Source organism: Gymnodraco acuticeps, unplaced genomic scaffold (genome assembly GCF_902827175.1).
Source record: "Gymnodraco acuticeps unplaced genomic scaffold, fGymAcu1.1, whole genome shotgun sequence".
In the NCBI taxonomy this organism is placed as follows: domain Eukaryota; kingdom Metazoa; phylum Chordata; class Actinopteri; order Perciformes; family Bathydraconidae; genus Gymnodraco; species Gymnodraco acuticeps.
Window position 1 is genome coordinate 515,627 of NW_022991444.1, and position 27,391 is coordinate 543,017.

The window sequence follows — 27,391 nt, forward strand, 5'->3', positions numbered from 1 at the left end:
GGTTAGTGTGTTGGTGAAAGGAGGGTCTGGTGACCCAGCGGTGAGTAGAGGTGAGTCAGAAAAAGAAGAGCGAATATCATCAACCTTTTTTTCAAAGTGGTTAGCAAAGTCGCTTGACAGAAGTGAGGAGGGGGAAGGGGCTTTGGGGGGGTCTATGAGGGAGGAGAAGATGGAAAATAGTTTTTTGGGATTGGAATAGGAAGATTGGATCTTATCTTGAAAGAAAGTGCTTTTTGCCTGAGAGATCGAAGCAGAGAAAGAGGAGAGGAGAGCCTGATAGGTTAGGAGGTCGTCACAGTGTTTGGATTTCCACCATTTCCGCTCTGCTGCCCTAAGGACGGTTCTATTAGCACGCAGTGCATCATTTAGCCAGGGAGCAGGAGGGGACTGACGAGCCTGCCGAGATGTGAGAGGACAGAGCGAGTCCAGAGAGGATGAGAGAGTAGAGAGGAGAGTTTCTGCAGCAGAGTTTGGAGGCAGGAGTTGGAACGAGTCAGAGGAAGGGAGGGCTGAGAGCACCGATGAGGCAAAGGTAGAGGGGGAGAGGGAACGAAGGTTACAGCGGACAGGTGCAGGATGGGAAGAGATTAGTTTGTTATGTTTGGAAAGGGGTAGAGAGAATGAAATGAAGAAGTGATCGGATGTGTGGAGCGGGTTTACAGAGAGGTTAGCAGTTCCTTGAGAATATGAGATCAAGGACATTGCCAGCTTTATGAGTCGGTGGGGACGGAGAGAGTGAGAAAGCAAAGGCGGTTAACAGAGATGTTAGTTCATCTATCTTCCCCGTCTGGACGTTGAAGTCTCCGAGAAGTACAGCGGGAGGGCCAGTTTCAGGGATGTGTGAGAGGAGATGATCTAAATTCCTCCAAGAAGTCCCCCAAGGCGCCTGGTGGACGGTAGAGAACAACAATGGTTAATTGTATAGGATGGGTTACTGTGACGGCATGGAATTCAAAGGTGGAAGGAGTGAAGTTAGGTAGCTTGAAGAGGGAAAAGCTCCATTTGGGAGAGAGCAGGAGACCAGTGCCACCTCCTCTGCCAGTGGGTCTGGGTGTATGGGAGAAGGAATATGCAGTGGAGAGAGCTGCTGGGGTGGATGTGTTGGATGGAGTAATCCAGGTCTCAGTGAGAGCAAGGAAATCCAGAGACTGCAGGGAGGCGTAGCCAGAGATGAAGTCAGCCTTAGGAACAGCTGACTGGCAATTCCACAGGCCACCTGAAACTAGATGTTGGATCTCAGTGGAGCATGTGGGATAGACGAGAGCAGGCCGGTTATATCGATTACGAGATACACGGGGCCAGTGATAATTGCGAGAAGACACATAAACAGGAATGGAGAAAATACACATGATTATAGCATGAGGGGCTAAACAACCAAAGAAAATAAAACACCAGCAATACTCAATCAGAGTAGGATTTGCCTCCTCTTTGCCTCCCTCGTGACTCCTGCAGGACTCTAATGTCTTTGCCAGTCTTACTCCTGCAGGACTCTAATGTCTTTGCCAGTCTGACGCTGAAGCTGAAGCTGACGCTCCAGGAAAGTGCTACCTAAAATGGACACCTGATTGCTGAGTTCTCACAGCTGTGGGGCAACGTCCCTTTAATTAGTTAACTCTCTGCAGCTGGTGGCCCTCAAAAGGAAATCTAGACTGGCTTCCTCCTGATTTGTTATTGTCTTTTAAGTCAATTACATTAAACCCTAAGTTATAAAGTTATGAGTTTAACCCTTAATACCAAACCAAATAGTGTAAAACAAAAGGATCCATTGGATACACACACACCCACATGGATAAACAGACTCATCTTGTCCATTTTGGATCCTTGCAACTTTCCTTTTCACCTTCAGTGTCTCTCAATTCATTGGGTGCGTCTCACTTCGGTTATTTTAATTTCCTCGCTCCTTGGTCCTCGGTATTACCAGAAGTTGATTTGTCTGCGCCATCTTGAGTAGCATCCCAGTGGCCTTATTTGTGCCGGAGGACCGAGGAGCGATAATCAAGGAACTACCAGACCACCCTCCGGTGAAATCCTCAGACACTCGCCCCGCTCCCTTACTGTGTATCGCTCACTGATCTGGCTGCTGTCAGATGATCAGCTGTGCGGCGTCATCACAAACGGACGTCGCTTCACGTGACGCTCCGGAGGAAAGGACGTCCCATTGCTCTTAAAACTCATTTCCCTGCTTCTCGTGGTTTTGTTGCGTCTCTCCATGCTTCCCTGGTGGGAGGGAATAAACGCAGGGAAACGACGCAGGTGACGGACGCAAGGATTCCATTTAACCGAAGTGAAACGCACCTAATGTCTTCATTGTAAGAGGGGGATGGAAATGTAGCAATGGGCAGCATTTACAAGAGAGCACGCTTTTCAATTTCCACTGGTAATAAGAAGAAACAGATTAATAAAAATGCGCCTGTGGTGCAGAGTGCAGGGATGCAGATACAGGAGGTGTCAGGAGACAGGTTGTTTGTTGAGGGATTGAAGATTTGGCTGTGTAGGGTTAGAACAAATAAAAAAGAGGCAATTGAGAAGCTCATTTTTCCATGTCTCTCCTTGTCTGTCTTTCTGCGTCTGTTTGCCTGGGCTTCCCGTCATGCAGATCTCAGTTCTTTGATCTGCAACAGAATTCATTCCTGTTCCATTTGGCTACGGCTGGCTAAATATGATTTCCTCTGTAATAGATTCTGCCAGATGGGAAAGAGTGGGAAACAAATGTGTTGTTAGGGAAATTCGTTTAGCTTTATTTCATTTGATTATGTTGAAGCATTGTCATTGGTGGAAGAGCCTGCGTTCCTGTTTGTGATTCTGCAGAGCGAGGCAGTCACACAGCCACAGTTATAGCTGTGATTCCCATTGGGGTCATTCATATTAAAATACACATGCTAATGGCCCATTCAGGTACTGCGATACAAGTGGCTGGAAATGGTTGACTTTATTCTGTCACACTACACAGTGAAACTATAATTATTTGTATTCTTTACCGTCTCTCTGAGATTTCTTAAGATGATGTTATTGTAATTAACAGCAGTATAACAAATCTAAGTGAGCAGTGTTTTTGAGGGTGGCTGGATTATTCACGAGTACCAACACAAAGGTTCTCTAAACATGAATGACCAATATCAATATATTTAATACAAACTTAACGATAAACCCTTTAAAAACAAAGGTCAAAGTTGCCATTATAAGGCCAAAACTAAATGAAACATTAGGTGCTATTTATTATTATTTTTCTTATTAATCTTCTTAATTGTATAAATAAAAATATATATTTCAAGTATGTGTTCTATGATGATTTATTTTGTCCTATTTTAATTTAGATATTTTTCGTTTAGGTAAAAAAACTCTCTTGGATTTTAGGCATACAATCGAATGCATTGATAGAAAACAACACTAAACTCAATTCCATATTAAGACTGGTCACATAATTGAGAGAACTATTTGAACAGCATGAAAACAAACTACAGTGTAATCTTAATGTCCCTTGTTTCCTCTCCCTCCTCGTCCTTCCCTTCAGGGCACGCTGCAGAAGTTTGTGGACGACCTGTTTGAGACCATCTTCAGCACGGCACACAGAGGCAGCGCTCTGCCGCTGGCCATCAAGTACATGTTCGACTTCCTGGACGAGCAGGCCGACAAACACTCCATCACAGACTACGATGTACGGCATACCTGGAAGAGCAACTGGTGAGTGACATTTTTTGTTTGTTTTTTGTCAGCTCCAGCAGTACTTTGCCTGAAGGCACTTACTGAGCAAGATATTTACAATATAAACCATCAGAAAAAAGCTTTAATGCACACAAAGTGATGTATTATAGACAACATTAGAAAAAGCAACCGTAGCATTCAGTTACTTCCAATTATGTTTTATTAAAGCATGCTCTTATCGCATATTTCTAAGTTACATTCAACCATCCGTTGTTACTTTCTTTTCTTAAATGCCTCTCCAGTCTTCCTCTGCGGTTCTGGGTGAACGTCATCAAGAACCCTCAGTTTGTATTCGACATCCACAAGAACAGTATCACGGACGCTTGCCTGTCTGTGGTGGCCCAGACTTTCATGGACTCCTGTTCGACGTCAGAACACAAACTGGGAAAAGACTCACCTTCAAATAAGCTTCTCTACGCTAAAGACATCCCCAACTACAAGAACTGGGTGGAAAGGTAAGTTAAACACAGTAAGAATGACATTCAGTGCGATATTAAAGTAAAGCTGAAGTGAGAAAGCTCCATATGAGATGTTTGAAGCCGGGAGGGTTGACTAATGCCTCAACTTCAAGGAGAAGTGAGTTAGTGTGGCGAAAGTTAATTACACTTCCAAACTACTAAGCTACAAATAACTGTGAGATTATGAGAACTTAACAGGTTGAACTTTATCTGAAGCTCACATTTGAAGCCTTTCACTGGAGTCAGAGTTTTATTAAATTAGCGTGACGAAATCCTGTACTGTAATTACAGCTTGCTCCAGGCCCGTGAATATCAAATAGGGAGTGAAGAAAATGTCTGTAAAACCAGTTCTATCAGTTACATTTTTTACTTAAAAATGTCCCTTTTGACTTCGCCTGTGAAGAAGCAAGAGATGTAAACAGAAAACAAAAGTGAATGATGGAATGTTAGCAACGGTTTCTTCTTTTCTTGCTGACTGAAAAACGTCCTCTAGTTCACCCTTCATATTTTATTCAGGTCCAGGAAGTCTAACTAAACCCTGGATAAGTTATGCACTTGCACGCATGTTTGTTGTCTCTGCTTTATGGGGAAGCGTCCAACAGTAGCTTGGGCAATGTAAAGCAGCTCCTAACACAGAATTCATTCATATTGTAAGAAATAATTAAGGAGACAGTATTTGTTCTGATACAGACAGTGCCAAAAACTAAGATTAGCAACCGCTGATGATTCAAAAAAGAGGGATACAATTAAATGAATTGTATATTACATCACTATTGTGCATTCTCCCTTGTTTTGGTTGCTGCAGGAGCTTAAACAGAGCAGACAATTATCCTGCCAATTCCTCTATTTATTTCCAGCATCATACTTGAGGGTGCTACAGTAAGTCCTATAAGGCTTGCAGGGAGTGTTTGCAGGCGGTGTGAGATAAGGATTTATAGGTGATGGTTAATTGGGTGCAGTTAAACCTTGTTTCTATTATGCCTCCTAACCCGCACTCAACCCCGCGCTGCCCGCTGCAGTAAACCTTGAGATAGCTGAGATATGGATTCTGCAAAACAGGTCTGGGTTCAGCTCAATATCAGGATATACTCTTAATATACTCTATTGTTTTCTGGCGGCAAGTCCAATAGACGTTTTACTCGGAGGATAATGTGAAGCTTGTTGCTGCTCAGGCCGCATGGACCTCAATAATGCACTCAGACATAATAATAAGGGACTGTATTCAAATGATCAGGAAAGAGACGAAGGCTGAATCTTCTCTGTCAGTACACTCCATTACATCTTTTATTATCTACTGATATTTGTTTCAAATGCACAAAAAGAAAAGACAAGGAATTCAACCATGCAAATGTGAAATGCATGTTAAGAGAATAACAACTTTAACAATATAAGATATGTTATTCTACTGATGATATGGTAAATACACTATATGTTTTGTAATAGTATATACATTGGATAAATTATATCGATAATGAAAAATAGAATAAATGAAGAGATGGTAATGGGATCTTAAATAAACACTAAATAGAGAGCTCCTAGATGATCAGTTATTAAATCCAGTGTATGAGTCTGGTTAAAAAAAAACATTGTTGCGGCTAATGCATTTGAGCACAATATTTTAGCACCATCCTGAATTCCAAAAAGTTCAAATGTATATGAATTTAATGAGATTATCCTATAGTGTAATATGTAAAAATCATCGAAAATGTTGACTATCATAACTAAACCAGTTTTGCCTGAGGTGTTACTCAAAGCAGACAGTTATTGCCTCGGGCATATATCTCTTTATTTTTCATTTCTCACAAGGGTAGTCAAATATAAAGCTGGCGTCATGCAAAGTTAAAGGACCCTCCCTGACTACAAAGAACTTAAGCTAAAAATCCCATATTCTTACACTGACTTGCACTAAAAACATATATGTTTAATCTTAGAAAGTCAGGCATGTATAAAGGGAACTGGAAACAGCATTGGAGGCGGGGCCCCGTTTATTCCTATGAAAGTTGCTCAGTGGCGCACAAAGTCAAAATGGCCTGACAGTCTAGTACAAAAAAACGGATCATCAAGGGATCTGGGACCAGACAGCATCTTTATCACAATGTTAGTCAATGGGAAAAGTCTTAATGGGCCCTAATGACAACGGTGACTCACACAGAAGTTGTAATACCGCCGGTTGGCCACCACAAAACCCTTTCTTCAGCTGCCAGCTCACTTCCTTGGCGTTTCTTTGCCGTCCACTCCTCTTGTCCTTGAACAAGATACTGCAACATCAATTCAACATGGAAAGTGCTCGCCAGCTGCCTGTTTGCAAACCAGTAGGTGAAGTTTTGGATGGAATAAAAAGGGTTCGGGACATTAAACTCTTTCTGACCTCTCCTCTAGGTATTACTCGGATATCTCCCGCATGCCAGTCATCAGTGATCAGGACATGAGTGCCTACCTGGCAGAGCAGTCCCGCCTGCACGTCAGCCAGTTCAACAGTATGTCGGCGCTGCACGAGATCTACTCCTACATCATCAAATACAAAGATGAGGTGAGCTCCAGTGTGATCAAATGGAATGGAAAAGAACGGGGTTAGCTTTCTGTGATCCCCCATCTACTTGTTTTGACTAATGCCATGAGGTCATTTGAATTCAATTACACTGATAAGTAACCAGTGGTAAGGGCTGGAAGGAATTATCACCATTAGGGTGCACATTAGGGGATGAGCTTACCACATTATGGAGCTAATGGAGCTTCATTAGATGGGACTTGCATGCACAGTCCGATAGCTGCTGCTGGTTGATTACAACTGGACGTTTGGGTTCAAAATCAGGATTGTGTGTGCAGTGTTCATCTGTTAGTGGAATAGTTTGTCATTTTGAGGTGTACACTCATTTGCTTTTTTTAATAAGATTTAGACCAGAAGATTGATACGAATTTGATCATAGCGGTCTTGTTAAACAAACAAAACAAAAGAAATGTTCTTGTTTTAGTTTTCTTAGCTGGACACATTTACTTCCTGAAGTTTCCGCCGGGCGCTCCCAGTGTTAATAAGGTCAACAAAAACAATGACTAATTGTCTAAGACTAGACAATGTCGAGAAGGTGAAGGTGTAATGACAGAGTAACTGTGATTGCATCAACATGCAATATTGTTGACAAAAAAAGACTGAAATGTAGTTTGAATAATAAAAACTTTAGCAAAATGTCTCTTTTTTTGTTGACAAAAACATCTTGGTTGTATAGTATTAAAGTATACCCAGATTCATTTAAATAAAACAGGATGCCTTTAACTACGTTTGATTAAAAATAACTGAAAAGGACATTTGACATAAGAATAAATAACAAAACTAATTTGCTATCTATCACTGGTTTATTTACAACTTCACATCATCGACAAGAGAAGACATATAAGTACACACATATATAAAGGTGACCAAGCCTTTGTTTTGACGGCAAATTATAATAAAAACACTGATAATCAAAGAGGTGATCGACAGACCGCTGTATCAAAAACAGATGTGCTCTGGTCGGATTACTCTGATATCCTCTGTCTAAACATAACCACTTCCTCTCCTCATGCATGCATCTAGCCCAGGGGTCTGCAACCTTTTTGACCAATTGTTTTTGTCTGGAGCCGCAACACATATTTGATGGCTTGATAGCTTATAAAGTTGTATATATTGTTACATCATAGACAAAAACTACAGTTTTTTGTATTTATTATTTATTACATTATAGAAAACTGTTTACCTCTAATAATAAACAAAGAACTCTTATAAGGATAATACAAAAATACACGCCTACTTTAAAATAAATCAACACAGCACTTGGCCTGCAAGACAAGGCGCTGGTGCGGGACCGTAGCAGGATATAACCGTTTTGTTTTTCATGTGTCACAGTATCACCTCAAAATACAAGATCAAAATAGTCCTGCAAATATTTTTATTTTATTTCCTTCTTATTTTTGTCTAAGCTCAAGGGAGCCAGAGTAGAGGGCTTAAAGAACCGCATGCGGCTCGAGAGCCGCGGGTTGCCGACCCCTGATCTAACCAATCTTGCATTTGCTAGAAGGAGAAAATAATCCAAAAAGTGTGTATTCTTGGTGCTTTGGGCCTTCAGAACAACCTTTGTTAGGACTAATGGAGCGCTTGGTCCAATGAGACTGAGTGTTGGGGTTATGAAGTAATGGGCTATCGCAACAATGGGCACAATGATCATTATTGCATTTTGCATGCATTTTTTTACAAGTATTTAACGAACAAGATGTAACATGTTAATTACTTGGTTATTATCCTCCCTCCTTTCCATCGCTGTACATTCTGAAACCGTAATTCACCGCGTTTAATATCCCACCCTCGACTTCTACCCTCTTCCTGTTCCCTATAGGCAAATCTATTCCCACATGAACCTTTGCTTTCCTCAACTTTATCGTGCTTTTATTTAGTGAAAGGTTCCATCAGCCACTACCCCTCCTCCTTCCTCCTGCCCATCCCTCAATAGCAACAGTATTACAGTTGTTATGCTGGCTGCTTGCAGCTGGCTCCATTCAAACCAACTGCTCCCCTTCATTAAAGCCTATTATCCAGATGTAGGCAGCTGCACGGTCTCCATCGCCTCTACCACATGCCCTGACCTAACACACACACACACACAGGCATAAATATATACAAGCATGCCTAATAACTCACATACACACATTTACCAGAATGTCGCACACATAAGTACAGTATTTCTTTCAAACACTGCAACAGCTCCTCCCGCCATTGTTGATGTCATACTTAATAAGATGCCAAAACACTCCTGTACACACTCCCATTAATATGCCATTATAGAAATCCCGCTGGCCCTCACACCTGCCCCCCCTCCCCCGCCAACCTTGTCCATGTTGTCAGCATCAGTTTGAAATGCAATCACTTACAGAGAAACTGAAATAAGCAGCAGAGCGCAGAAAAGCTGGTGCATCTAAGCAACAACACATTTGGGGTTAAGAAGCTCCATGCTATAGGATTGAAATAAGGGATAAAATAAATATCTCTCCCACAAAATAATCATTTGTATAACAAATACTCACCCTGTGCTTTGACGGCGAAAGAACAATCCAAAGACTGAGAAAGGACCTAGATGAATTCAAGTCTGCCGCTTTAACCACTGAAAAATATACTCAACGATCAGTTCACTAATTCTCACAGACTAAGGCTGCACTCGCATGATACACGATTGGCTATTTTCTCAACGCACGGTTGGGAGCATAGTCGTGCGATGAAAACATCCTGTTAGTTTCATTTGTACCGTTACCTCACCTGCTAGCTAGCACCGCTACTTACAGCTGTCTGATTGATTGCATGTCGAAAGGTCGGTGGTGAACAAGGTCAATGTTGACATAAATTGAACTTTGAACGGTGCCCTCAGGAAGAAGTTCGAGCAGTACACAGCTACGAGGATAGCGCTTCCGCCAAGTTGGCAGCACCGCTCTTTTCAAAAAACACAACGACAACGTCAGTGCATAGCCATTTTCTGCGTATCATGTGAATGCAGCTCTAGGCATAAATAGTACTGGTGGAATAAAGGGTGAGACGGAGGGGGTCGTGATAAAATAAAGCAAGTTCCACTACTTGTGCAGTTTAATCGGTCCAATGCTAACTGAAGCTAACATGCTAAAAACGTTGTGTGGGCAGCTGGTTCCCTCGTTGTCTCATAGGGTTTCTAGTTAGCATACAACTTATAATTCTGCACAAGTTGTGTGTACGTTTGTATATAGATGTCTTCTTAGTTTTTGTACTTTTTTTTCTGAAGTAATTAAATTAACTGGTGAAATGATATAGTAAATAAGTAACTCATGAAATGAAGTAATTGATGTTTAAATAATATACCTTATAGTATTTCTTTATTGTGTCATGATTTAATGTAATTTAATCCATATTTGTGTCCAGATCCTGTCGGAGTTACAAAAGGACGAGCAGTCGCGCAGACAGCGGCTACGCGGCAAGCTGGAACAGGTCATTGACACCATGGCGCTGGCTAGCTGAGGACCGGCCAATAGCATGCCTCGGCTAGGGGAGAACTGGCCAACCAACACGCCTTCCCTGACAACCTTGTGACATTTTTTAAACCTCTACATTTGAAGTCTGTCGTCATCACGCTCACAAACAACGGCAGCAGGAAAAGACTGCAGGGACGCCAGCAGCAGCACACTGGAGAGATAGCAGAGTTGGGAACTAAGGGTTGGCTTTTATTTTTTTCTCTGAGCCCCGAACAACCAAATCAAGCGCACCCACAGTGGATATGGACCTCAGCTCAGGAGAGCGCTTATTTTCATCATGGCCCCCATCACATTTAGAGTCCTACGGGTGCAGCAGTTGGGCACTTTGGCCCCAATCAGGACCGGAACAGGCACATTGGTGACCAAAAACTCAACGAGCTGGATATAAAACTAAAAAGCTATGGGAAAGCCAGTAGCTCTCCACAGCTTAAAGCTACGGTTCAGACTGAGAACCAATCAAAATCCAGGATATATAAAGCTGCCGCGACTGCAGAGCAACCAGAAGGAATTACTTTGCAGGGAAACTTCCTCCAGTACGGACTCTCCAACCCTCTATCCACAGGAAATCCACTGAAGTCTAACAAAGAACATGTTCAGTTTCATAACTCTGCATTTGATCCCCCCCCCCCACTGGCTATTCTCCCCAGTGCTGTGCCACTTGTGTTACTGCTGAATTTGCACAACAAAGCTAAATCAAAAGAGAGAGGAGGATATATGAATATATATATATATAGATATATAAATACAAAACATTTTGTTGAAGAAAAAATGTTTTCCATTTTAATGTACAAAAGATTGAGAAGAAGATTTGATATTTCCAAGAAAAAACATTATGAAAAGAAGAGGAAAAAGTCGTCCTGTGCCATGTTTTACTTTGAATGTCGTTTAGTGCAAAGAGACTTCTTTTTCGTTAGATGAAATGTGCTATGATGAAAAATGTTGTCATGCTTTGTGACTGACAGTGAGAGTTTAAAAATAGGTAAATGGCAAAAATATATATATTACAGACAGTTTCTATATTTCATGAGGTCCTGGGACCTTTGTGTGCTACGTTCTTGGCTCTTAAGGTAGTAAAAATACAATTGGTGTACGTGAGCCGACCACCCTTCAGTGCTTTGTGCTTGTTTTAGAGGAACCAAATACACCAAGGCCTGGTTTAGCTGATTGAAATGACAGTAAAGTCATTTTGTGGAAGCAAGGAACAACTTTAGAGGCAGCAGGTGGTCATATGAACAGTTGAATCCAGCTTCTTCATCTTGTCGGCTTCTCTTGTCTGAAAATGTGTGCACGCCGAAAACGAAGGTCTGCAGAAGAAGGTGAACCAGTATTGTCTCATATCTGACTTGTTTTCTGGTAAAAACGGTAAAGCTCAAGGTTCCACTTTTGAAATGTGAATGTGGTTTTAAGTGTGTTTGTACCAGTTGAAGGCCTTTCTTTTCTTTTCTTTTCCTTTTCGTCGTTTCATAAGGATACAAAAAGCAGCGTTTCTTTCCAATGGGTCCACATTTCCTTGCAGTGCTTCAAAAAACATTCATAAACAAGAGATAGGAATAACCAGATTACGACTCCTGTACTTATCCCTGAATGTTTGGTTTAGAAAAACTAATAGCAAAAAAAGTGACAAATGTAGGATCAAATGCAGCACAACACGATTTTCAAGGAAACTGTTACAGGTGCCTCAAAATGATTTTCCTTTCCTTCCTCTTCTCAGTGCTTCCCTCTGATTGTGTTCCCCCATGTGAGACAGTGGGAAGTCTTTAATCAGCTGATACCAGACTCCTCTGTTTCAGTCCAGATCAGATAGAAAAGAGCTCTGCAGGTGCATCAGGAACCTTGCTGAAAAATGCCAGTTGTTTCTGACATAGAAATTGTGACTGCAGTGAATCAAAAGAAAACTCCCAGCTTTCAAGCACTTTCACTAAAGACCTGCTCACTTCCTGTTTTGTCATTTCCCAATGCTATCGCATCCAACTAGCATATATTGGATTATTTGCTCATTTCAAGATAGTAAATAAATATAATGTTCTCTGATGGTACATTCACATACTCAAGGAATAATTGTAAACTTAAAAAACCAAACAGTTGTTTAAAAGTAGTTGATAAGTTATATTCAAAATAATACATATTTTGTTTGTTCAAGTGACATTAACCGTAGAAGTAGCTAGCAGTTCTTTAGCACATTTTAAAGCCATCGCCTTCTTTGTTTTTTCCTTTTTTTGTCGGGGTGTACTCACCAGAGTACTTACCAGAGTACTCACCAGAGTACTCTGGTGAGTACACCTGCTGTCAAATGTAAACTCCGGTTTAAAAGTCAATCATTTCCCTATAGATTTAAAATGATTATACAACCCTTTAAAAATCCAGATCTTTAGGTATTAGCCTCTAGTTCTCATCAACGTGCTGTGTTTTGATCTGACAGCAAATATGTGTCTGGACCGAAAGAAATGTACTGCATGTGCTCCAATACTTGAACTACTGATGTACACAGGGTAAAACAACATACAGACCAAAGCTTTATCCATTCAAATCAGGAGAACATCTCCATGACAAGAGATTATTTTTGATCCACCTGCTATTCAGTTCTTCCGCTAATTGATTTGATCACTCAGCTATAGTCATTTAAATACCCCACTCTTTGACGTCATTAAGTGTCTTTATGCTTGATGAATGGTGACATTGAGGTTACTTCCATGTACAACTCATTAACTGTTCAATTTGTATGAATGACATGGACCTCTGTTTCGATGTTTCACTGCATATCACTGGCTTCATTTTTCTTTTGATGGAGATTTGTGACAATGATTTTAGTGGTGTGCAAACAGTAATGAGGCTTAGTTAGTGAGGTAATGTGAAAAAAAGTTCAGTAAGGCACGATAGGAGGCCCATTTGTTCTCTGGTGCCTTTGTTTCTTAGTTTTGCTTCTTTTTTTCTGCTTCAACACTTGTTGGGGTAAAAGATAAAAAGACTTAGGCATGGCAGAGGAAGCGCTTTGAAGGCCATGGTACTGCTTCATTTTAAATTCCGTTGCATCTGTGGCGTTCGACTTCTACACAGAAAGAGACAGTGGTGGAGGAGGGAGGAGGGGGGTGGAGGAAAAGGCTCTCTCGATGATTGGCGAACACAGAACTGTTCACTGCCTTGTCTGGCTCTTCCCATACTGAAAAACATGTATTTTTTAAGAGTGTTACATACTAGTGCAATATTTTTGTGAAATGTGCTCATTTACTTTCTTTCCGAGACTGAGATGAGAAGTAATCCAATGTCAGGACAAGATTAGCCTAGATTAGTGCGCAAAACGAAAGAGCTAACCCGGCTTTGTCCATATATTCAAAAATATGCAATGTTAAATGCTGGCTAATTAAGCGAACCCATTTATTTACCCTTTAGCATACATGATGTCAAATGTTATGTATAAAGTGACATGAAACTATTTTGCGCACAGTGACTAGTCGAGAAAAATTGTGTTTATATTATTATTATTATTATTAATAATTAATTATTATAACAAAATGTGTGTCACCTTACTTGAAACCCTCCCTGCTTTAGCCCTTATGCAAGGCTAACTACAACCTGACATTTACTTAACAGGGTTTAACATGCAGAGAAAATATAGATTGAGGGAGCCATTATCCGGGCGCCGTAATAATGGCAGCCCCCTGCTCCTAACACTAGGATGGGTCAAATGCAGAGAAACCGTTTCGTTACATAGTACCTGTACTACGTAATGACAATAGGTTGAATCTAATCTAATTATCATCCTACTCTTGAAGAAAAAGTGGACAAGAAAGATGTAAGTAGAGTGCAGACCTCCATGGCCAAGGGTATATTTAAGTGCTGGGAAGTATATCTTTAGACAGAAAACAAAACATGGATGGTTAAAAGAAAATGTGTTGTTAATGCTCAGAGCAACAACACTTATTTCTTACCAAGTAGAGAGGATTAATACCAAGAGTCATAACTGTCCGTTAACTGTATGGCTAAAGCCAGGATGTAGTTAGCTAGCTTAGCATAACGACTGGAAACAGTGAAAAGGAGCTAGTTTATTTATGTTGGAAGGTTAAGAAAAGTGTACCACGTGCACTGCTTAGCTATAGCTTGTAGACACACTTTAGCTGGGTTTTTTTACTTTAAGAAAGACCTTGTTTGTTTTTTTTTCCCTGCATCTAGTTGTACTACAAAGCTAAGCTAATCTTAGCGTAGCTATAACTTGCAATTTAGCATACAGATATGACAGTAGTTTTATTATCTTACTCTCAGCAAGAAAGTTAGTAGGAGTGTTTTTTAAAAACGTTAAACTTTTCTTTAGATTAAAAATTAATAATACATCAGGGAACCAACAAAAATGTTTGGTATATTCCGAAAGCCATGTCTAAATATATTCTGACGTGTGTGTGAAATGTACTTGTTTTTCAGTATGTGCTGCACCTTCCAACATGGTGCCTCCTCAGACCCATATAAACACTCCAACGCACAACTTTAATACTCAATGTGCCCTTTATGATCCTCCACAACAGCAACGTTCAGTTTCTCATCCCTCCAGTTCTCTCCGGCTGCCTCACCTGCTGAGTTCACTTTAATTTAAGTACATTTCAGAGAAGAAGCATAGGACGGGAAAAAAAAATCACCCACAAATTAAAGAAGAGAGTTAGAAAAAAAAAAAAATACCTTACAGAGTTTTAATACTTTATGAATTCTGATACCTTTTTAAGAGTTTCAGATTTGAAGCTGCTGTGACAGGTTTTGGCTGTTTCACGCCTGTGTACATATCCTGCTCTTTCCTATTTTGCAGATTTATTACTTGTAAATAGACACGCATCAAGGAGAGATTAAACATGTTTTTTGCTAAATCTGTCTCGTCTGATGTTTTTATTCCCATTTCCCATCCCTATACATACCCTGTGGAAGTTGTAGCAAGTTTCAAGTAAATCTAAGTGCATGTCACCACAAGAGAACTTTAGAACGATCAAAAGCAGCCCATGTGAGGCTTAAATATCATTGTACTTTATTCATTCTTGTAAAACTGCTTCTGTTTGATTTCCCTTCTTCTAACCAGTGAAGTTGATGTGGACATTGACAAAGAAAAGAAAGAAAAAGATAATAAAACCCTACTTTTCAGACTAAACTGTCAGAAATGTCTGCATGAAGCGAGACAGGTAGACGCAAAGCTCAGTCTCAAGAGTACAATCACTCATCCGTATCCACTGAATTCCTGATCCATGTCAAAAGACTGAAATTGTCCCAGTGAGTGCCATACCAGCGAATCCTTAAATCACAGTCAGGTATGAGTGCTACGTAGCAGTAATGAAGGCAGTGTGATAGAAAATGTGCTTCAGACTGAACCTGTTCCATTTTGTGATGTATTTCGAAAAGTTTAGGAAAATACAGCAAGATGGAAGAGTTGATGATAACAAAATAAATAAAAGATGTTGGTATATTACCCTGTAGTCTACTTTTGTGGACTGTCTAAAATCAGATTTAATTGCAACGTCAATTCCATAACGCAATTTTCATAGTTACACGCATTGACTTATTTGTCACGTAACATCACAACGTTATTTTAACCAAAATCCTTATATTTTCCAAGAAAGAAATGTGATGCCTTAATCTAACCAAGTACTGTAGGCTAGTTAAAAAATAAATATTTGCATGACACAAGAAATGTATATGTGTTGCTGGGTTTTGCTAAGAGTAGGAGTACGCCTGAAATTTAGTCGGCATATCTTTGAAAAATATATTACATTTTAAATGAAGATACGTTTCCGCCCAGATGAAAAACATATTGTTTAGTGATTAACAATCTATTGTGAGTTCAGACCATCCTCAGTTATAGTGATTTATATTAAAGAGGCCCTATTGTACTTTATTGTACTTTTTGGGGGGTTTCCCCATATACAGTAGGTTTCTTGGCATGTAGCCTATATGGTCAGCAAAGGCTAAAATCCTAAAGTTCCCTCCAAAGGAACTTTTCTCCCACAAAAAAGAGGTGTTGCAGCACAGGCAGTATAAGAAAAATAAAGCACTTGTTTGAACATTAAAGCATGTAAACAGTAGAGGCACAAAATACAAATATGGACCTGGAAATTAGCATAACACAACATTTTATTTTTCCTTCCAAGAGTAAATGATATCAAAGTAGATCAAGTCCCGATATCTCCCCGCGTCTCTCAGCCTGTCCATCGCAAGTTAGAAAATGTAACATTTAAATGTGTCAAACCCTCCCCTCGGGAACAAGGCCATTTGACAGGCAACCCATCAGTCAAATTAAAAAGTCCATTACAAAAACATAAAGAGGAAAGATTCAGACCTCCTGAGAGGATGTGTCCTGGATATCACAGACACCGCGTGTATGTTCTGAAGGGGATTGACCTCCCTTTATCCTCCTAAGTGCCATTTGTGTTCTACCTGTTGGGCCATTTCAGACTAACTCTTATTGCAGCCCCTGCATGGTGACTTTGCATTTGAAATGTTTCTCTTATCTCTTTGTTTCCTTCTTCTCTTTCCTATCTCGGAGCTGTTTCCCTCTCTATACTATACTCTGCTACTTCAGAGAAACATTGAGTAAGTTTCCGCTTGAGTTTCTCTCCCACCCCTTTTCTTCTCTCCATCCTCTCCTTTAAATGTGCCTCTTGCATATTACCCAGATTCCCTGCTGTAGCACTTGTCACAGTAGGTACTAGTAGAGCACAGCAGTGGTTAGATAAAGCTACGGGTTGCACACATCTCTCACAGGCAGCAGACACCCCCTCCCATCGCATGCAGCCCATATGTCTGACTTCATATTCAAATATCTCAGGGCATCAGATTACCATGTTTGAATTGTGCTTGTTGTGAAGAATCACTTTTTTATTGTCCTCTTCTCCCTCTCTGTTTGTGCGCCCTGAGGCTTCTCTGGCAATTCAATCACCCCGACCACTCAACACAAACACTCGGCCGTCCTCTAAAATGCCTCGACACAGAATAAACGATAACGTCACATTGGCTTTGGCCCCACACCGCCGACTCTCAGCTGGAGATTAAGCTGCGATAAGACTCCTCTGTTTCTCCAGAGGGGAGAAGAGCATTACAGATGGGCGAGAGGAAAGAAAAGATAAGAGTAAAAGCAACAAGAGGTAAGAGAGGGAGCAGGTAAAGCAGGATAGAAGCTGGTTTCCCTGGGAGGAGGTAGCAGGTTAATTATACGTCATTCTGTCTTTACGAAGCCACAGTAGATGAGGATCAGCAGGGGAAATAAGAAGATCAGAATCAGGGCAGCAGACAGTCACGTCCACTCCGACTGTTTCTTCTCCGTCAAATGAATGCACAGCTAAATTGGGACTGTGTGGTGCATGTCTGGATGTGCTGGAGAACTAACTAAATGTAAGCGAGCTTGAATGCATTTAAGTAATCACTGATTCCAAAGGCAAAAAGTTACTCAACCTCATTATGACATTAGCTCCTGTGTCTGACAACTCTGTTAAGTAAATAAGAAAGTGTTATATATTCCTGATGTGTTTGGAAGAAAGACTCTTAGTGGGAAATTAGAATTTAACAAAATCCAAAGATGAAATCCTTTCATGTTCCAAGACTCCTCTAAATAGCTCATTCCACCAAGGAAGTTGTGCTTTTGTTGAATTAGTTTGTTGGTTGTTCTCTTTGTTTATCTGTTAGCAGGATTATGGAACTACTGGCCCGATTGTATTGTGACTTGTTTGAAAGGTGGAGCATAGTTAAAGGGAAAACACAAATTGGTTGGTTCAAAATGTACATTTTCAATGCAAACAAATGTTATTCTAAAGGAAAGGAAAATCTAGAACCGAAAAAGCCAACATTAACTGTAAAGGGGTCGTGAACTCCTAACCACCTCCTCTTTCTTACTTTCAGTCTTATTTATTGCAGAATTGTCCACTACCAACAGAATGTTGTAACACTGTCCAGGATTGATGCATCTTACATTTATCCACAATTTCACACTTGTATATTAAATCAGCAGTGAATCACTTGAAATAATCTGTAGGGGTGTCCAATGAGAAACAAGACAAAATACATTATCCACTTTTTTCGCTCATGCTGGCGCCGTAGCTCTGGGGAGAAATACCTGTCAGTGGGTGTTTCTCAATGTCGAGTAAAGCTGCTCCAGAGCCACTATTTCAAGCATACTACGTCATCGAGTGCCGCCGAAGGACTGTTCCAATGTCCAGCATACTTGGAATTCTACCGAGCCCGGCGTACTTCTTTTGGAGAAATGTCGAGGCTGCACATGTGTAGACTCCGGTCTTAAAATCCCCACAATGCTTTGCGCACGGACCAATTTCCCCAAATCTGTGGCGGAAAATGTAAGGCGGGGCCTCTCACATGAAGCACACCAGCACACTTGCTAGCCTGTTCCACTCTTCGTTTTCCGAATGCCAGGAAGTATTCTTGCATCGCTTCTGAAGCAAGTGACTCGGAAGACATGTGCTACCAAGCAAGCGCACTCGACATTGAGAAACACCCAGTATGTTGGTCAGTCCACCATACAAATATTGCATCAACTGTGAGATGGATTGCCATGAAATGTTGTATAAATGTCCATGGTGCCCAGAGGACACATTGTAATGACTTTGGTGATCTAATGACTTTTCATTTTAAGGTTGACACAAGTTGAGTTACATTGAGTTACATTTCTCAACAACTCTTCAATTGCCATGAAATTTGGTACAGACATTGATATTCCCCTCAGGAGGAATTGTAATAACGTTGTTGATCCCGTGAACTTCTCATCTGGTCAAAGGTTTAACTTTTCCAATGACTTGGTTTATGACCATATACCTGCAAGACATTCCCTTCAGCCTCTGCTGTACTTTGTGCGAAGTTCACGAAGTGTAGCACCCTCAAACCATGCTATAATTCATGTGTATTACATTCTTTCCTGATTTTTAAACAAAATCCCTAAAATAACATGTTTTTTTTATAACATTATATTGACAGCATGTATGTATAGGCTGATATTCATACCAAAATAGGCTATTTTTGGTAATTTAATTGGTACAAAATAAGTAATTATATGTGAAATCAGACATCCTGAGCATACATAGCCTGATCGGACCATGAGATTGGCTCTCAAAATATGCCACATAGATCAAAGTATCGAAAAGGGCTACTTTCTTGTAGGTTGGATATGAGACTAAATGTAGTTCTTGGAAATATGTTTGGCATATCATTTTTGGGTAATTACAATCAGAACCTTATTATAACCTCCTCCTTAAAGGTGGGTGTTAAGGCTGTACAAAGGTGTGGAATTAAATGCACGATGCAGAGACAAACAAAGTATCAAAATAAAGTGTTTTAATGTAATCAGGTAACAACACACTGAATACATAAAGTAACAAAACAAACACTCAATAAACTGTCTAACCCAGTGGTTCTCAACCTTTTTACACCAAGTACCACCTGAGAAAATAGTTGGCTCTCCAAGTACCACCATATGACCAATGTTAAAATACAGTCTATGTACAGTTCATGCAGGACTCGGAGGCAAATGTATTCATAATAACATTATTTATTGTCAGCAACAGCTACTTGTACAAAGGGCAGTCCCTCTCCCTCTCCCCCTCACTCAACACTCACTCACTCACACACCACAAGTGAGAACATAAATATGGAAGCAAACAAGAGACAGAAGTATTTGAATTTTATTAGACACCGAATTTATAGCATTGAAAATAATTACTTTGAAAATCATGTATCTGAATGTGTTTGCTCCGAATTTACCTATATGAAATACAAATGTAAAAATTCAAGTGAAAAAAATTTGAATGTTGAAATTCAGATCCCAAAAATTCAAGTGAAAAAAATTCGACGTCAAAAAATTCGGTGTATACAATTCGATGTCCAAAATTGCGATGCCGCATCATCGGGGCTACTCAGACAGGATAAGCAATCGAGCCCTAATGCAATCAAACCGACTTCTGGCCTATCAGAGTGACCTGTCAGTCATGTGATCACAACAACCCGGGAGAAAAATGACGGCGAACAGCGGGGCTCGCCCTCGGGTAAGTTGTCAGTTTGTGCTCTTTATTTTACAAGCAGTGAGGGCTCGACAGCATTTGTATCTTACATTAGCTAGCTAAATGAGTGAAGTAGCCTTGTGCCTTGCTGTTAGCAAGCTCAGTAGTTATCATGAATTGAAGTGAATCACAACGTTACCGTGTCATTTTGTGTGTGTGAGGGGGGGGTGACGGTTTGCAAAGTAACGATCACTTCGGTTAGATAAGTCAAGTAGACCATGCTACACTATACGAAATACTCTCTTACAAAAGCCCTGCATTTAAACATGTTAATGTTACTTTAGTAAAAGTATGCTAGTATAATTAGGAAAGTGTTGTTAAAGTATTTAAAGTAGACACAAGTTATACTATTATATTATATCATTTGATTTATTGTTATTACCGATGCACGAGTTGACTTAACTGTTGTAGTTGGAGCTCATTTGAACAATGAGCTAACTAATTATTACTTTCATAATGGTTTAATGTGCTGACTATTTTCTACATTAATAGATGAAGGTCTGGTTTGTTCAAAGTCTCAAAATAGTAGGACATGCTGTCATAATTACCCAGAGTCCGAAGTGACACCTTTACAATGTTAAAGCTGTTGGATAAATGTAGTGACGTAAAAACTAAAGTATTCAAGATAGTGTAGTGGAAAAGAGATCTTTTTTTTTTTTTAAACGTTACTAAAACAAAATCTCTTGTTTTGGACTGACAGTAAGGATTCAAGAAATAGTAGATACATAAATACACACATCAATCTGTGTGCCTTTGTTGTGGATGGAACACAACAAATGGTGCTCTCACCTGTGATGCCTCCTCCAAACATTATAACCAGACTGTATCATTCAAACTATAAGTAACAGTTCTAGCTACTTGACTTTAGACAAACAATTCAAAAGACAAAATCAACACAATTTATTGAAAGACCAATCTTTATTTTACGGTGCCTCTCCTTTTGTTTGTATTATTAAACCCTGTCAATCTAAAAAACTGAGCAACTCAACAGTTAACTTTATATTTCTTATTGTCCAAAGCATCTATTACACTATTTTTTCCCCTCTCATATTCACAGGATGGATGATTAGAGACCTTGGGGGAGACCTCAGCTTTATGAACGTCCTGTCTGTTGGTTTGGCCGGAGAGGTAAGAGAACGGGGCTGCGTTGCGTGCATGGCTTCCTTCTGCAGGTAACGGGGAGACGTTACCTGCAGAAGGAATTACATTTTTTTTCATATTTCAGATTCCTCCGCGTACCACCTCGCGGGAGCCCGCGTACCACCAGTGGTACGCTTACCACAGGTTGAGAACCACTGGTCTAACCTATACTATCGAAAAACTACTTACTTAACCTAACTCTCTATGGACGATAACTCTAAGGACAATGACAAAAGATCTTAACCCTGGAATGCTTGGAACACACAAGACAATCTGGCAACGAGACAGGGGAAGACGAGAACTATATATACTAGACAGACAACACCAGGTGAAAACAATTTAGACAATCACAACAGCGGGAAAACAGACAAGGCAGGAAACGTACTTTAGACACATGAGGGTAGACAAGACTATCAAAATAAAACAGGAACCTATCTAAACACAGAACATAAAACCTAAACTAGGGAAGAATCTTTAGCAGAGCCGTCTACGCACAACAGTGGGGTAGGTAAGTTTGAGAAACCGGCTCGAGATACACTTTTTGTTATATTCCATGGAATGCTCTTAACATCCCGATTGCAATGAATATCTTAAGTGCTTTGACAAAAAATCCATAAAAAAGCCGTAGTACTGTAAAAAGCACGACCAATCATTTTAGCCGGCCCGGCTAAAATGATTGGTCGTACTTGATGTTACCTTGGCCTTGACTTCTTCAAGGTGTTGTTTGAAGGACAGTGTCCGATCCAGACGCACACCGAGGTACTTCGGGGCTTGCTGGACCTCCAGACGTTTATTGTTGACATGCACCTCAAGTTCCCTCCTAGCTTCTCTGGTGCTAAGATGGTATGCCGCTGCTACTGTCTTTCCGATGTTGAGCTGTAGACGCCACCTTTGAAAGTATGCTACCAGGGTGCTCATGTCGTCGTTAAGGCCATCTTCCATTGCCTTCCACGTTAGTCGTCTCAGCATGATGGCTAGATCGTCTGCATAGCCGTTGTGAGGGTCTCACTAGCACTGAGCTAGCTACCCATCCAGTTAAACCGTTTGAAAGAAAACTCCAGCGCAGTTGTCAGTTTTACTGAAGTCTCTTTACTTGGTGAAACTGTAAAGACAATACAGACATAACAGTTTATTATTGACTGCCCGACTGACGAGCTAAACTAAACAGAATACTTCACACAATGAGCTACGGCGCACAAACTGAGAAGCTAATCAGCCTAGCCGCTAGTAGCTTAGCCGCAAGCAATACTCACTGCATTCCTACAAACATAAACATTTTACATACAACATATTCCCATTAAGCCACAGCCTGTCGGACAATAACACTCACAGACGATGCGTGAACCAGCGGGAAATACGAAGCATAGCCCATGGAGAGCAGACGTCCGTTCATGAAACAACCCAAGCTACACGTGGAGCACACTCGGAAACAAACAAGTTCGTTCTCCTAGCAACAGGAATCGAATAAACCACTTGGGGCAGCAGTGTCAACCAACCACCACAAGGTGGTGCCAAAACACAGCCTAGAAAACACATATACGACAGATATACACCAAAAACACACATCAAGGACAGAACAGCCGTACTTTTTGGATGTTGTGTCAGGTAGGTCATGTACATAAATGTTGAACAGCATCGGCGAGAGAACCGACCCCTGCGGAACACCGTTCCTCAGTCTTCTGAGCCTGCTGCGTTGACCATTGCTGGTCTGGAGAACAAAGCTGCGGTTGGTTAGTGTCACCATGATGAACTTAACCATATGCCGGCCTGGTATTGTCCTCAACAGCTTCAGGTGGAGTCCACGGTGCCAGGCGGTGTCATATGCGGCAGTCAGGTCCAGGTACACTACCCCAGCTTTCTCATTGTCCTGAAAGCTGTCTTCGATGTCCTGAGAAAGTAGCGTTACCTGGTCTACTGTTGACCTTCCACGTCGAAAACCAGCTTGTTCCTGTGGAAGCTGTGAGTCCACCACTGGCTAGATGCGGCTATGGATCATCCTCATCCGTTTGCTCCTGCTGCTGTTATTCAATGCAATCCCTCCCCGTTGAGGCAAGCACTGTAATTATCTCTGGTTTGCCACCAGCAGATGACAAACACCCACCTCTCCGCCTCTTCCAAAGGAACGAGCAGAGTGCGGCAGAGTTTCAGTTAGATTTTTTTTCGCCGGTCAACATGTCCATTAAAGTTTAAATCTTCTGGACAAAATTAGAAAAGTGCCGGTCAAAGGTCTTCTTGTTATTTATTGAGCTTTAAAACAAATGAATAATGACTCTATATAATCATATAAGAATAATACACGGAGGACGGAGATCTCTTTTTGTCCCCCTCTTCTGAGAGCCCAGCAGCTGATCTCAGAGCACGCTCCCCTCTCCTGCAGGGGGGCGTGGTCAACTGCAGCTAATTTGCATTAAAGCCACGTCACAGAATCAGCCCCTGCAAAAACAGGGCTGGAAAGAGCAAATAGAGCGAAATGAGGCATGGCTAAAATGCAGGATCTGTTTGGTATTTTGAAAAAAAAGCTATATTTATATACTTTATATAGGTATGGCCCTACAATATATTGTTCAAATAAAGCATGATAGGTCCATTTTAAAGGGATTTCTTGCAGACTTTGGCCTTAGTATAAACCCTGCTCTCTGTGTGTTCTTCAAACTGTGCACATGGCTCCATCAGGTATCCAAGTTACTTCCTAAAAGGAATATATTTCTCGGGGACGGATTCCTGTGACAATTTACCTATGTTACATCATGCTAGATTGATGAAATCCAGAACAGCACCCATAAGGGACTTTCTATCGCGCTTGAGCTCTGATTATAAGTGCTTTGCTGGCAAGCTGAAAACCACACAATACTGGAGACAATGAAAAGCAAATGTGGCATTAGGAATTCAGATCGTAGTTCAGCTCTGGCTATTTTCACCTACTCTAACCACCCGCCTGCTTTGCTCCTTGCTGTCCCCGCAGGAGCTCACTTCACCTCTCCTCTCACTAGCCGCCCAGCTATCCTCACACTTTCATCTCTCTGTCTCAGCGGGATGGACGAATGCTCAAACAAACTGGTAATCTTAGACCCCCCCTCCTTCGCTCTTTTTGCCTCTACAGCCTTCTCTGTCACTCTTCCACTTCCACTGTCATCCTTTTATCTCTTCCGACCTCTCATCTACCCCCATCGTCTCTCACCGTTTCTGCTCTCCCCGTGCTCCCGCTTCATTCTCTCTATCACTTATGGCCTGGCTGCAGGCAGTTCTGCGGTATTGGAAGCAGCATGGGGCTTGAGGAGTCATCTGGTACTAAGCAGAGCTAAGCCCAGCTTCCGAAAAGCATCTTAGTGCTTTGGTTTGGAAAGGTTTACAGAGAATATCAGATGATAGAGCGGTAAAGCTGAAGGCTTGGCCTCAGACACCTCCAGTCTGGGAAGAGATGACTGAGCTAACAAACATTTTGGCAGGAGATCATTTTGAAAAGGTGGCATTTGGCAATAGATCTGTCACCATATGCTCTACTCTAGTGGACCTAATGAGGGACTGTCAAATGGTTTCTAAAACCATTGTTTGTTTTTTTAAGTGTTAGCACAACAATTCCGTTAACTTAACCAAGTGTTATGGTTGTGGGAAAACATTTTTGGGATCTGCTCTCAAAAAACCTTTTCTACCTTTAACCAGGAGGTCAGGTTTCATTTTCAACCTCTCGCAAGAGGTTTCACAAATGTTGGGCAACCATCTTGAGTGCTTATTTCTAACAGAAACCACCATGATTCCCTTAACTAACACGTTTTCATTTCTAACACTTTTAACGATAGATCTTAAAACAGATCTATAATTCAACAGATTTGTGGTGATTTGTGAGGATCTGACACCTCTAGGACAAATACTTTAGATGAAAAAAAACCTCTATGTGTTTTAGAGAGCCCCTACAGCTAGCAGCTTTAACTTGAATGACTTTTAATAATCCTTCATTTGAAATAGTCCTCGCTGACAAAAAAACAAATCATCATAATTTGTTTCACTAAACACTCAGTTGCCATCATAGCAGGTTAACTGTGACCAAAACGTTCTGATGGTTATTATATGTGCAGTTTTACCATTTAGTTGCACATATATTTTTTAATATACTGAAGATTTGTTGTTTTAAACTGCATTTGCTTTAGCTATGTAGACATATTAACAACCAGGTGTTTATTAGTTTAACATATTTAACTGCACCCTCCCTATCAAAAATGTATAACTTAACCATGGCATTGAGTGTGGAAAGCAAGCAAGCAATATCCTGAAGTATGGTCTTTGTGTGTGTGCTTGCATGCAGGGCTGTGTGATGCGTAGTGCAGTAGATCTGTGGTAGTAGTGCTTGTAGTTAGTGCATGTTGCATGCTGCTTCTGCTTGCTACTCTGCTTTCAGCTACTGCCGCCGGCTAGCCCTCCTCGCGGAGGGTGAAGAGAGGAGCCGAGTGTGTAAGTCTCCTTCTGCTGGTACAAAGCCGCTCCACCGCCAAGACTCCTGCAGTGCCTCCTCGTGGCCACACACGGTAACTGGGTACCGTCAGGTCCCAGGCTAAACTGTAGGGGATCTCGGAGCAACAGTGGGCCCCAGAGGCAAGGCGCGCAGGCCCACCGGTGTGTGGATACGCCCTGGCGCCTGCCAACCACTGTCCCAGCTATGGGCAAATAGCAGGGGCAGATGGGGCTCATAGTCATGGAAGGCAACCCATCTAGGAGAAGGACACTCTGAACTAAAACCAGGACTGAGAGGAGTTGCACCCCCCAGTCCTTAATCAGCATAGTAAAGCCAACCATGAAGAACAAAGTCATCCCAAATCCTATACTTCCAGCGGCGGGAGTCCGTAGGAACATCGCAGCGGATAGGGGTTCTGGTCCTCCTTCCGGAGGACAACATGACGATAATACCCTAAACCCGCAAGGGAGGGTCCTGTCCGATCACAGCACCCCGTCCGATGCACTCATGCGTTGTCGGAGACCATTTGTAATGGGAACCTTCAATGCATGTACAGTGAGAGAAGAAGCTAGATTGGTAGAACTAGCACACTGTGCTGAGGAACGGGGAGTGGAGATCCTGGGAGTCCAGGAACACAGAAGAGTGCACCCTGATGACCGGATCGTGTATCGCAGAGTGGAGAGATGCACGTTCATCACTGCATCTGCGTGGCGAAACGAGGACCAGGCTGCAACAGGGGGTGTAGGGCTAATGCTGGGCCCTCGGGCGCGTAAGGCTCTCCGTCAGGTTTATCATCACACCGATAGGATCCTTATTGCAGAGTTCTCAGGCAACCCAGTAACAACAGTCATAGTCGTGTACTCACCCACCAACGTGGCACCAGCTGAGGAGGTGGAGAAGTTCTATGAGGACCTTGCAACAGCAGTCCGAGATGTCCCAGCGCACAACTTCCTGGCAATCCTGGGTGACTTCAACGCAAGGCTTGGACCAGAGGACGCACCCTACCCATACCACGACTCTACCAACCGCAATGGCACATACCTCATGGCCCTTCTCATGGAACACGAGCTACTGGCAGTGAACACCATGTTCCGGAAAAGAACAGGCAAGAGATGGACCTTCCAAGATCGAGCCACAGGTATGCTACGTCAGTTGAACTACATACTTGTGAGGCAAAAGTGGAGGAACTCCATCTTGAATGCTGAACCGTACAGCACGATCAGCTCTGTGGGCTCTGATCACCGCGTGGTCTCCATGAGGGTGTGACTGAGCCTCAGGGTCCCCAAGCCAAGCCCCAAGATCCGGCATGACTGGAAGGCATTCATAACCGACCCTGGCCTTCAAACCAGGTATATGGAGTAGGTTAGGAAGCGCTTTCGGCAGCTGGATAAGGGAGCGGAGCCCAGCAGTGAATACAGGAGATTCGTTGTTGCAAACAAGGATGCGACCAGGCTATGTGTGCCCATGCTGGACAGAGCCAGAACCTCCCTACGGTCCAGACATCCGGAGGTCGTAGCGGCACGGGGTAGAGTGGAGGAAGCACACCTCAACTTTGAGCGTGAACCAACCTTGGAGAGACGTGGGGTACTGAACGAAGC

General features: G+C 41.7%; 2 protein-coding genes across 6 annotated transcripts in view; both read left to right on the plus strand.

The window, feature by feature from the left end:
* Positions 1 to 15,031, plus strand: part of LOC117532877 (plexin-A1-like) — a 294,410-nt gene extending 279,379 nt beyond the window's left edge. For all 5 annotated transcript variants that reach the window (XM_034196449.1, XM_034196453.1, XM_034196451.1 and 2 more), the window contains exons 30-33: positions 3,512 to 3,681; positions 3,945 to 4,157; positions 6,540 to 6,690; positions 10,072 to 15,031. In XM_034196449.1, coding sequence (XP_034052340.1) covers positions 3,512 to 3,681; positions 3,945 to 4,157; positions 6,540 to 6,690; positions 10,072 to 10,167 — 630 coding nt within the window. In that variant the 3' untranslated portion in view covers positions 10,168 to 15,031. The remainder of the gene's footprint in view (positions 1 to 3,511; positions 3,682 to 3,944; positions 4,158 to 6,539; positions 6,691 to 10,071) is intronic.
* An 11,101-nt stretch (positions 15,032 to 26,132) lies between these two features.
* Positions 26,133 to 27,059, plus strand: LOC117532884 (craniofacial development protein 2-like). The gene has a single exon (XM_034196467.1). It carries the CDS (start codon positions 26,133 to 26,135, stop codon positions 27,057 to 27,059), a length of 927 nt encoding a protein of 308 aa, XP_034052358.1.
* The last annotated feature ends 332 nt before the right edge of the window (positions 27,060 to 27,391 follow it).

Excerpts from the sequence above, each read along its gene's own strand:
- LOC117532884 (XM_034196467.1), top strand. The coding sequence starts at position 26,133 with ATGAAGAACAAAGTCATCCCAAATCCTATACTTCCAGCGGCGGGAGTC.